At 35.6% G+C, this 12,985-nt stretch overlaps 1 protein-coding gene across 2 annotated transcripts in view; it reads right to left on the reverse strand.

The window, feature by feature from the left end:
• The window catches only part of ninl (ninein-like), a 35,494-nt gene that overhangs the window by 18,793 nt on the left and 3,716 nt on the right, over window positions 1–12,985 (reverse strand). For both annotated transcript variants that reach the window (XM_051126361.1, XM_051126363.1), the window contains exons 4-7: window positions 11,267–11,460; window positions 1,701–1,767; window positions 1,424–1,614; window positions 1,093–1,248 (exon numbers count right to left, since the gene is read on the reverse strand). In XM_051126361.1, coding sequence (XP_050982318.1) covers window positions 1,093–1,248; window positions 1,424–1,614; window positions 1,701–1,767; window positions 11,267–11,460 — 608 coding nt within the window. The remainder of the gene's footprint in view (window positions 1–1,092; window positions 1,249–1,423; window positions 1,615–1,700; window positions 1,768–11,266; window positions 11,461–12,985) is intronic.

Consider the following 12,985-nt stretch of genomic DNA (forward strand, 5'->3'; position numbering starts at 1 on the left):
TTTAGAAAAAGTAACATTTTTATTGCTGAAACTGCATACAACAATAACCATGAAAACTAAACCCATTTAATGATTTATTTTTAAAATGCAAATACAAATATATATGAAGAGTTCAGATGCAAAAAGCCTTTAAATCCATCTGACGTTTTTCTATAAAATGAGCATTTCTTTCTGGCTACTTTGTATAGGTTTCTATGTAAGTACTGGCATTTCTGATTGGGCTGAGGCTGGAATTTAGCGTGTTTGAAGTAAAGTATGTGAATGACATATACTATGTGTCAGTATCATTATCTCATTTTTGACCAAGATGGTTTTTAGCTGGTTTTAAATATGTCCAGCGTTTCTCGGTTTGTGCGTCAATAATAATCGTCCTTGGGGAAACACAGTGTTCAGTGTGTAGTTACAGTAAATGGACTAAACGAAGCCTAGAGGCAAATGATTTTTTGTATTCAAGTTACTCGAGTTACTTGAGGAATCGTTTCAGCCCTAATTGTAATGTATTACTTGTCATTATGTGTTTTGTATATAATGCTTTGACTATATTTTATGTAAACAATACTTTTGGCAAGTACAAAAACTTTGGCAAGTACTAAACTGAATTGTCAAAATTTTAGCATAGTTTATTTTTTTAAATTCTACCAAGTGCAACATACAACTTTTAAGAAACAAGCACATATTCAGTTGAGGTCAAAAGTTTTCAGGTAACACAGTATTAAGAATCAAGTGTATGTAAACTTTTGAATGGGGTAATTTTTATAAAATCAGCTATTATGTTGTCTTGTGGACTATATGTAAACGTCTTTTATGGGAAATATCTCATTCAGGTCAGTACTAAATAAAAAGTAACATGCATTTTGTATGATTTTTTCTATTTTGGTAAAATGATTAACATTTTGGGTGTATGTAAACGTTTTACCTCAACTGTAACTGATTCTTTTAAACAGTCACTTCATTTGCAGAGTAAACCACGCAGCCTCATTCATGCATACTGGTGTCAGCTTTTGCTGCATATTGTTTGGCAAAACTATGTTTATATTTGGCTACAATCTGCTTTCTACTGCAACATCACCATGACCTTGAGTTGATCCTGACCTTTGAGATGGAGCGCAGTGGTTTGGGTCGTGCAGGGGTGGAGGTAGAGATCGGAGCAGCGTGATTGTGTTGTATGAACAGGCCGCTCTGGAACTCGCTCAGACTGACTCTCCCATCCTGATCCTTGTCTAGTTTCCTGAAGAGAGCATCCAATTCCTTTGCATAAACAAAAAAAAACAAAACAAGGATAACAGTGTTTTATGTACTACAGTGAAGGAAAGTTAGTATAAACTCTGTAAAGAATAATTAGTAGCAAACAAGCAGCACAGAATGTCCTAACTCGGTTAATATCTACTAATCCCACTCCGTACAGAATGTTGCATGACCGTACCTCGGACTGTAAGTCCTTGAGACCGATGTGGTCACAGACGAGTGACAGCTCCTCACGGTTTAATGAACCCCCAGCTCCAACCCCCAGCTCCTGCCATACAGCCCTCACCTTCACGTCTGTCACTTCCCGCTGAGGGTCAGATGAGCGCTGAGGACTTCCTGTGCCATCTTGATTCCACAGCTTCAACTGGCCTTGATTATATATAAATCAGAAAAAATTAGAGCCATGTGTTTGTTTTACATATAAACGTTATTTTACATTATAATATCTAACATACCTTGTGCCACAAAATAGTGGTGTGTGGACTCCTTGTTGCTTCCTGTTTCCTCATCTGATTTGAGACTCTGTAAACAGTCATTGACAGGGTCAGAAATTAAGAAATTAACTTTTCCGTTAATATTTGACCCCTGGAATAGATTTCCAGGTGAATTTTTTATAATCACCTTATTATTATAAAAAAAACATATGTTGTCTTTAATGTCAAATACTTAAATTTACTCAATTACTTTAATCAATATTTCAAACTGTTGTCAATGACAATAGATTATTTAAAACTATATCTAAATTATACATGTAAAAAAACAGGAGCTCATAGGGCTCTAATATTATGACAAAAATCATTATTGTAGATTATTGCTCTTTGTATTGTTATAATGATTATTAATATACATGTAAAAAAAAATTTACAAAACGTTTATGTTACTGTTTGGGCACGTCACATTTTGGCTTCATGTCGGTCCATGACGTTAGCCAAGTCTAGCACAAGTTATGCAAAAACTCCCGTTATAATCACTGAAGTTACGAAATTAATCTTTTATTTACATCGTTGTTTATTATGCGGGAATTCACGCATTACGCACTTGTCAACAGCTCCGGCGTGTTCAGCGCTAACTAATCTAAGCGCCTCTGATTGGTGTGTTTTTAGCGCTGACTAATCTAAGCGCTTCTGATTGGTCAATGCATTCCTAAGTTCAACAGAAGCGTGTTTGAGTGGTTATAAAGCTCAACTCTGCACAAAACAGCGTGTAAAAGCAATTTAATGCAGTGTGAGTGAATCTAAATGTAATTCTGCAAATTGACACTTTTCATTCATTTTCACATTTCATTTTAAAGGCACTTTTTTGCCCCTTTGTCTTAAATTTATGAGGCATTTTTGTTCAATTTGTTTGTATATTTTACTGTGTGACATCAAGTTATGTCATAAATGGTTATTTTGCATTTTTAATACATTTTAATGTAAAAATGTCTTAAAGTTTGACACATTTGCCAATATAGCAGGCCTTCCAGGGATTCCATACTTAGTGTGCATCACACACACGCTATATACTGTCATAATTAAACAAGAGTTTAACATACAATATCTTAAATTAATGTTTAGACTCTTGACTGAAGTGAGTGAACAGATGGAGACAGTATAACTGAATGTACTACTATGGTTCAGAGATCACAAGAAACAGTACAATCATCATAAGGCATTCCATCCCAGCAGTCATTATTTCTGCAACGCTGGACAGGAACAACCGGCAGATACAAGCTCAAGAGTAAAACGCTGTTCACCACATCAGTATGGAAACACTGCATCATACTAAACAGCTTAAACCTTGCTCATATAACGCCAGCTAAATCTCTCTGTAATGATGTAAAAGAGCTTACGTAAGAAATGGTTTGGAGTAGGACAGAGTTATCCAACAGTTACAAAACTGAGACCGCTTTAAAATTGACTGACACCATTAAGACAAATGCTAAACATGTAGTACTAAAAGTAATTGCAAAAGTGTTTGCTAACTATATACCATGCACTGAATAAATACTGCCTACTATTGTTTTAATAAAACAGTATGTGAAACTGTATGTATTATGCATCAAAAATGTTCAGATTGATACATCAAAAGCTGACTTGTGCATGTTGCAACATTGTCATTTTGAAACATTGTAGAAACACTGATCTATAATATAGATTAAATCTATATCAAATCTATATCTAAATCTATAGTGTTGTGAATTTGGAAATACATTATACATACATATTAATTTTACACACTGCACTTTAGTTATTTTATGTTTTAAGGAACATCTGATATACAACAAGTGTAGAATTATTTACAAAAATTTCACAGTTTTCTTTATGTAACACAAACTATGCATACTAGAAGTTTCCAGGCAGGTGTTTTGGACCCTCAAGGGCTGAGTTTGGACACCCCTGATGTACATGAATTAATTTGTGTGCCAGTGCCATCTAGTGGTAGATTACATTTTGATTCATACTCATTGACCTGTAAGATCTGTGGTTTGATCGATGGACGGCAATGACCAAATGCAGGAGATAAAATAGAACAGGGGACACTGATCGAAACGGTACACAGTTCAGCCTCCAGCAACAAAAGAATACCCCCTACTGAATATGGGACAAGCCACAATCAATTACCATCAGCATTAAATTTTAAACAACATTACATAACTGTTCACAAACAGCTTTTAGTCAGAAGGCAGAGAGCAGATTGTCTTGTATTATCTCTCTCTGTCTCTCTCAGTCAAATTTAGTCAGAGAAAAAAGCCACTTCATTGGTCATTTCTGCTGGGAAATTAAGTGAGGAACATCACACAACTTTGTACCCAAGGCATTGTTCATCTCTGACATCATGTAGGCTATTCACTAAGAAAAGCATAGAGATATTGAGATCTTTCAGAAAAAGCTGCTCTCTAATTGGGGTGTACAAAAACTCCCAAACAAATAAAAGATATGAAAGACTTTTAAATGACTTTTAAAATGTTCCTCAGCTTCTGCATGTTGAAAAGACAAATGTGTTGTTGTACTTTAGTCTATGACGTACCCAAAACTAAATAATTTATGTTGCATGACAAGGTTTGTGTGCAATATTTATGACAGTTGGTTGAATTATTTACATAAACAAGCAGTTCTGTTGCTCACATGAACGTTGTAAAGACAGTATGGCCTGGAATCTATCCTTAGGCCTGTGAACCTGCACAGATTCTGTCCACTCAGTCCATCTACTGCAGTTTGCTTCCTCATTTAACATATGTACAGTAAAGCAACACTGTATTAATACAGTATATCTCTTTGAAACATGTGGAAAACAGTTTGCAACCCATTTTATTACCATAATCTGACGTATTTCTAGATGAAATCTGAGACTTTGTAGCGCCGTTTCATGTAGCGCTGTTGCACGCCAGGCGTCCCAAGTTCGAGTCCCGGCTCGTGGACCTTTCCCGATCCCTCCCCTCTCTCTCTCCCACTTAGTTTCCTGTCATTGCTACACTGTCCTATCAAAATAAATGCCAAAATGCCTAAATGCCAAAAAAAAAGGAAAGCTGAGATGTTATTTTAAAAATGTTATGAAAATATTGTGCATATAGTACTAAATTTAGATTTAAAAAAATGATGAAATCCTATTTGGAATCACTCATATGAAATATGTCATGCCTATGAACATGCATTAAAAATTTATTACATATTGTTATATTTTATATTTATATTTATGCTTTTGGCTGACACTATTATCTAAAGCGACTTACATTGCATTCAACATACACTTGTATTAAATTCAAATTCATGCATTCCTTAGAATCGAACCCATGACTTTGGTGTTACTAAAGCCATTCTATACTGTTTGAGACACAAAGGACTGCATTTTCAGTTACAAACATCCTACAGTCATACTACTTCAAATTAGCTTTAATTTTTATAATAACAGTTTTCATGCCATTTGTACTTTAAGGTTTATTAATTTTATTGCGTGCTTGTAATTTTTATTCATTTTAGTTTTTTCTGTTGAGCAATCTTTTTTTTTTCAGTAACTTTAGCACTTCAGCTTAAACCTTTTTATTTAATTTAACTGCTATGACAACATTTTTCATCCAGTATTTATATTTGCAGTTTTTAATGGCTGTGTTTTTTTTTACACACTGAGGACAGCTGAGGGACTCATATGCAACTATTACAGAAGGTTCAGATGCTCACTGATACTTCAGAAGGACACACAGTGCATTAAGAGCCGGGAGGTGAAAACATTTTGAAATTGAAGATCAAGGTAAATGTAACTTATTTTGACTTTTGGGAAACATGTAAGTATCTTCTGTAGCTTTTGAAGGGCAGTACTAAATAATAAAAAAATGTTATTTAGGCAAAATAATTGTTGGTGCATAATTTTCCCTTCTGAAGCAACAGTGAACATTTGAAGCTTCTGTAATAGCTTTTGTCTCTTAGTTGTCCTCAGTGTGAAAAGATGGATCCTAAAATCATACAGTCATTGTTGGAAAGGGTTCAAATACACAAAAATGCTGAACAACCCAAGAATTTGTGGGACCTGAAGGATTTTTCTGAAGAACAGCAGGCAGTTTAACTGCTAAGGACAAACAAGGGACTCATGAACAACTATCACTAAACAAAAAAGCACAGCTGTGGATCATTCAGATAACAACACAGTATTAAGAATCAAACGTATGTAAACTTTTGAACGGGGTCATTTTTATAAATTCAACTATTATTTTCTCTTGTGGGCTATATGTAAATGTATTTTATGTGAAATATTTTATTCACGTCAGTACTAAAAAATAACATGCACTTTGCATGATCCCTCTTGTTTTGGTAAAATAATTAATATTTTGCAGATTCTGTAAGGTGTATATAAACTTTTGGCCACAACTATATCTAAGACATTTTACAGTCTTCAGTTTTGTAAAAAGTGCATGCAATATGTTTAAAACTTCACGGACCCCCTTGTGAAACCTTAAACCTTTTACATAATACTTGTACTGTGCATGTTCATCTGATTACTGTACGAGACACGTCGAGTTGGATCTTCCCGCTACGGAGTACCACAGAATCGCTAGTGACAGTGCAAAGAGTCGATTTAGAGCATGTAATCTCTGCCATTCATTGAAATAGCATGTACTGGGTTACATAAAAGGCCTAAATATTTCAAACACTGTTATGAAAAATGAGAGAGGAGCGGGAGAAGAAAAGAAGAACAGAACGGGAAAGACGTGTAGAGAGAGGGAGAGAGAGAGAGTAAGAGAACGAGGGAGGGCTCTGGTATGCGAGTGTGCGTTTCTAAAATGAGAGGCGCAGTTAGAGGAAGCGCCATGCCAAATTATAGCCAAACCCTTTCCTTGTTGTACTTCACTTTATCAGGCCTTCAGACCACAGCTGATGCTTTGCACTCTGAGCTCCACCCAGACCAAGACCTCTAATCCTGGTTGAACAGATTCGACACATAAAACACACCATGAGGCACTAAAACACGCCGGACCAAATGGAGCCTGGCGGGCTGATTCATAAACACCAAATGCTGGTCGCTGCCAACATAAACTGTACTGATGGACCAACATGCTTTCATTCTTGGCGAAGGCACTTGATTGCTGGAATCCTCCACAGACTGTGACCTACTCTCTCAAGAAGTCTCAACCCAAACAGCACCACTGGACTAGATTTTTAAACTGTTTTGGAAAACGTTACCACCATGACGATCGGAGTGGTTTTAGCACGTTGCAAGGCTGTTCTACTTTTGTGAAAAAGAAGTACACTTCAGCATACTTTCAAAAAGAACATTTATGATGCAATACAGTACGCATTATAGTGTAAACTTCAGTTCAAACTGAATGTAATGTTTTCAACACTTAATTGCATGTTATTTACAATTATACAACAGTTCTTTCTGGTCCTTCAATCTGATTGGCTAATAAGAGTGTGATATTAGAGTCCAACAGCAGACATTCAAACAGAAAATTTATTGTGAATATGAGATTGATCTGAAGAATAAATGCTGTATCAGATGTAGGCAATCACACTTGCCCAGTCCATCTCTCTCTCATAACACTCTACAGTGAGCTTTTAATACAGTAATATAATAATCTTTCAACTCAACGTTCCTTCGTTACTAGTTCTAAAGTGATGTTTTTAATTAGTAACGAAGACTTGGGCTCAGCTGTTAAACTGTCAAACTGAGATTTGAATCAATGGCGGAAGGAAGTAGTTCTGCACAAAAGAGGGTTTTTAAAGACACTCCATTGTTGTTTCTTGTGTATTTACACACTTGTGCCGTCAAACTGTTGTGTAAACACAATATCGCACTCGTAGATGTGAGATATCGCCACGCTGTGATTGTCTGTGGCCTCGTGCCTACGGCCGAATTACAGCTGTGGTGATATGCAGCCATATCTCACGTCTATGAGTGTCGTATTGCTCATTTAAATGAAAATGTACTATAGTTTAAAATTACATTAAATGCAATTAGCTAAACTTTAGTGCTTTTGGCCCACTTAAGTAGGATGTAAGAATGTTTTTATATGTAATTTAATAATTTTGAAATAAGGTTTACTGTTGAATATACTTACAAGCAAAAATCGTAAAGTAAAACATACTCTAATGCCCTTTCTATTTAAAAACCTGTACAGTATGTCATGTATTTGTAATTACACATTTATATTAAAGTTGCAATTTAGTACATTTAAAATATATTAACTTTAAATGTAATATCAAATAACATTAGTTAAAATTATAATCAAGCACTTCATGTGTTTCAGTATGTTAGTTAACACATCAATATAACTGTGCTTCTTTAAAGCATGACAAGGTTATGAAAACTGTCCTTAAAAGGGTCCTAATATGCTCTTTTACAAAGTCTTGATTTTGTTTTGGGGTGTACTAGAACATGCTTTCATGCTTGGTGGTTCAAAAAAACGTATTATTTTAACATAATTTACATTATCACAATACATTTCTCCCAGCCTGGCACATAAGGCTCGATTAGTTCCGTGTTTAATGAAGGCCTTCCGAAAAAACGAAATGTATTGTGTTTGGTTAGCTGTCCCACTGCGTTGCGTTTGGCGAACAGCTTAGACGGTATTTCAGTGCTGCCACACTCCTTGTCAAAGAAGCAAGTTCCGTGTACAACTGTTAGCGCAAGCTAGATTAAAGTGATTCTTACGTTTTAAATATGGATATTTTTCTTACAAAAACGCATCGATTCGCTACAGTAGTCCTTTATTAACCCCCCGGAGCCGTGTGAGGCACTTTTTATTATGGACGGATGCATATTATTGGACTTGTTTTGGACTGATGAGGAGAAACACCCGTCTATGCCGTTATAATGCATGAGAGTGTCAGGATAATTTTTAATATAACTCTGATTTCATTCATCCGAAAGAACGAAGTCATATACACCTAGGATGCATGGAGGGTGAGTAAATAATGCGCTACAGTAGTGTTGGGTCCTATCATCAGCCTGCGAGATCGCCAATACATGATATTATCGTGCTAATGTATTTAATTATTTACATACTTAGTTTCATTGCCCGAAACCAGCTCCAGCATAAGGCTAAAAGCAGCCTAACAATTATCAGAGAACATCATCACTGATTAGCCTAGCGTATTCTAGTGCAAGTTTGTGCGTTTTAAAAAAAACACCTGCATTACAAGTGAAGCTATCTACACCTTATGAATAAATCTTTTACCACACACTGCACACATTTGTGACACGTTACGGCTCCGACGTGGCAACAGGAGAAGATTGCGGCTTCAGCATGTGTTTCGACCCCCTGTACTGCACACGTCCGCAACGCGTTACAGCTCTGAAGCGGCCTCTCTAGTCAATGCTTGTGTTTATTCCCAAGCTGTTCTCCGCGTTTGTAGTCCAAACGAGCCGTTCGTTGTAGTTCTTGAAAAGGAATGTTTTAAAAGCGAAATATCTCCTTTTGGAGTGGACTTTGAGATTTGTAACTTTGTAGATCTTTTTTATTCCCAAAGATACACACCACACACTGACTAAAGTTCAAAAAGTGAAAAAGCATAATAGCACCCCTTTAAATGTAAAACTTTATTTTGACAGCACAAAGCGTACATTTTAAAAGCGTACTTGTGTATTTGTGTCAGGAAACAGTCATGTGGCCTCTACTTAATTAATATTATATCTGTAAGTACAGTTTTTTTTTAAATCTACTTTAAAGATTTGAAGTACACTACAAGTACACATTCAATAGAATTACACTTTTTTTTTTTTATAAGAGCAGACAGCTGCTTATTTGAACTAGGTGTGGACGATATGACCAAAATCTTATACTATGACATGAGTTGTTTTATTTCACGGTAATGATGTCTATCACGATAGATTCACATATAATGCGTGCACCTCTCTGACAGTGCGCTCATATAGCAAAATAAGTTCTCTTTCACTGCTGATTGCGTTTAAATGGTTTAAAATTAGTGCAACGATTAATCGCAATTAATTGCATCCAAAACAAAGGTTTTTGTGTACATAATATATGTGTGTGTACTGTCTGTATTTATTATTTATTTATTTATTAAGAAAAATATATTTTTTATATATTAAATATATTTATATTTATATATGAATACATATAAATATATGAATATAAATATATACATGTTAATACATGTAGGTACATTATAGGTACATAATAAATATACACAGTACACACATATATTACACAAACAAAAACTTTTATTTTAGATAAGATTAATTGCGATTAATCATTTGAACAGCACTAATTTGAAACTGCAAGTGATAAGTTGACGTGACCATGTACCACAGAAATGTCACATGAGCATGTAACCACAATAGAAACAATCGTTCAAAACCTGACCAGTTGAGAAATTTCTACCGGTTTAAACATTCAAACATCCTTCAGCTCCATCAAACAACTGCAACAGTAACATCTTCAGTTAAACACCTATGACGTGCATGAGTACGAAAACATCATCACCCTTTATTGTTTCCAGTACCAAACCAGGATGGATCCAAAATAACTCTTTTAAAACGAAACACATGGATTGAGGGATCCAGCAGCACAGGTTTGCATTTGCACTGGCTGTCTGGTCTGGCACTGTTATGCACGAGTAAAATGACTCCAGAAGAAAAAGTACAGACACAGCAGAAACAACAAACCCCTTTTATGAGAGCTCCTGCTCTTTGAGGGGAAAAAAGAGAACGTGAAATGAGCCATGTTTTGATCATGTGCCAAAAGTAACACTAAAGTCTGGTAAAGGTGGGGGCTGCACTATGGGCCGGCACTTGCACATTCCACACCGCCGCACTTCCTGTCTGTGAAAAGCAGGTCGGCCCTGATCCATTCACTAGAATCAAACTGATTTAGCTCTTCAGTTGACTAACAATACAACACCTCAAGTGCACTGCATTGTTAAGTGCTAATATTTGCATGTCCATTTGCATACAGTCCCAAGATGACACGCATATTGTGAGTGTTCTGTCAATTACATTTTAAATACATGCTTTTTCAATTATGAATAGAAATGAAAATAGACATAGAGATAGAGACATAGACATAATATACACTACTGTTTAAAAGTTTGGGGTCTGCAAGACTTTTTAAGTCTTTTGAAGGTTGTTATGGTCACCAAGGCTGCATTAATTTGATCAAAAAATCCTGAAATGTTATTTTAATTAAAATATGTGTTTTCTATTTGAATATATTTTAAAATGTAATTTATTCCTGTGATTCTATGCTGAATTTTTTAGCATCATTACAGTCTTCAGTGTCATGTGAGAAATCACATTCAGAAATCATTCTTATATGCTGATTTTCTGCTCAGGAAACATTATTATTATCAGCGGTAAAAACAATTTTGCTTAATATGTTTGTGAAACTGTGGCAGTTTTTTTCATAATTTTTTGACGAATAGTTAAGAAAAAGAAAAAAAGTCTTTTGTAACATTATAAATGCCTTTCCTGTCACTTTTGATCTATTTAATGCATCCCTGCTAAATATGAGTATTCATTTCTCTTTTTTTTTTTATCTTTCTGACCCCAAACTTTTGAACGGTAGTAAAGGTATTATGAATTTTACCTCAACGCTCTCCAGTGAGGTGGAGCGTCTGAGTTTGGCTCTCCTCACACCGTTTGTTTCTACTTTGTCAGTCCCAAACGGAGGTGAATCTTCTGAGTCTGCTGTCAGCTCTAAGTCTGTCTTGTCTGGCCGTGATCGCCGCCCGTACCGCTTGGTTCCTTTCACATATTTAGGCTTCACCTCCTCTGGGACCGCTAGAAGCACAGGAAATGATGCTTTAGAGCGACAGATAATGAAAGTATGTCAGAAGCAGTCAAAATGAAGAAAATAACAGTGGTAATTGCAATAGTAGGTGATCCCATGTCATTTGTTTTATCTCATAACCTTTTTCATAACACGAGAAATATGTTTGAAAGGAAATGAAAACCAAAATGGAACATCTCCAAACCCAGGTTCAATCCTTGAACATCTGTTTTTCATCATTGCTTTCAGGTTTACCAATTTCGAAGATAATTTTAGCGTTGCACACTGAGATTTCACAGCATACACTAATGTACCAGCCTCCCTAATGCATTTTTGAAAAAAGATGAATGTTATTCAGGCCTTGGTTTAAAAAAGACCTGCTCAAAATGTATCGGCATCTGTATTACCTATTAGGGCTCTAGTGAAAGGAACCATAACAATCATTAGACAGGTTCCTTAAAAGAGAAGCCCACTTCCAAAACAAAGATTCACATATAATGTACTCTCCCCCTTATCATCCAAGATGTTCATGTCTTTTTTTTATTCAGTCGTAAATAAATTGTGTTTTTTGGGGAAAACATTTCAGGATTTTTCTTCATATAATGGACTGCTATGGTGCCCCGAGTTTGAACTTCCAAAATGCAGTTTAAATGCGGCTTCAAACGATCGCAAATGCGGTTGTAAACGATCCCTACTGAGGAAGAAGGGTCTTATCTTGCGTAACGATCGGTTATTTTCATAAAAAAAACAAAAAAACAATTTAAATACTTTTTCATCTCAAACGCTTGTCTTGTCTTTCTCTCCCTGATCTCTGTGTATTCTGGCTCAAGACAGTTAGGGTATGTCGAAAAATTTAGATCGTATTTTCCCCTCAACTTCCTACATCGCTACAGAAGTACCGACCCTGCAGAAGAACATGCAAAGAAGATCAAAAACCCTTAACAAAAAAGGTAAAACAGCGATATAGGACGATTTTGAAGTCGAGGGAAAATATGAGTATGTTTTTCGAAATACCCTAACTGTCATGAACTGGAAAAAAGTCCAGGCAGACTAGGACAAGACAAGCGTTTGACATTAAAAAGTATATAAATTGTATTATTTTTATGAAAATATCAGATCGTTTCGCTAGATAAGACCCTTCTTCCTCAGCTGGGATTGTTTACAACCGCATTTGGGATCGTTTGAAGCTGCATTTAAACTGCATTTTGGAAGTTCAAAATCGGGGCAGCATATCAGTCCATTATAAGGAGAAAAATCATGAAATGTTTTCATCAAAAATCATTATTTCTTTACGAAAGAAAGACATGAACATCTTGGATGACGAAGGGGAGAGTATGTGAATCTTTGTTTTGGAAGTGGACTTCTCCTTTAAGGCATTATGGGCTATTATTTATGAATGGCTTCATGAATAACCAGGAATGCCTGTGTTTTGTCTTATACATGTCAATAATAATTATGTCTTCTTTAACAATGTCTTCAGGTGTTTAGTAAAAACATAAAAATGACACCAAACAAAAATAATGACTGTTTTCTCTT

This window comes from Labeo rohita, chromosome 13 (assembly GCF_022985175.1).
Source record: "Labeo rohita strain BAU-BD-2019 chromosome 13, IGBB_LRoh.1.0, whole genome shotgun sequence".
Taxonomy (NCBI): domain Eukaryota; kingdom Metazoa; phylum Chordata; class Actinopteri; order Cypriniformes; family Cyprinidae; genus Labeo; species Labeo rohita.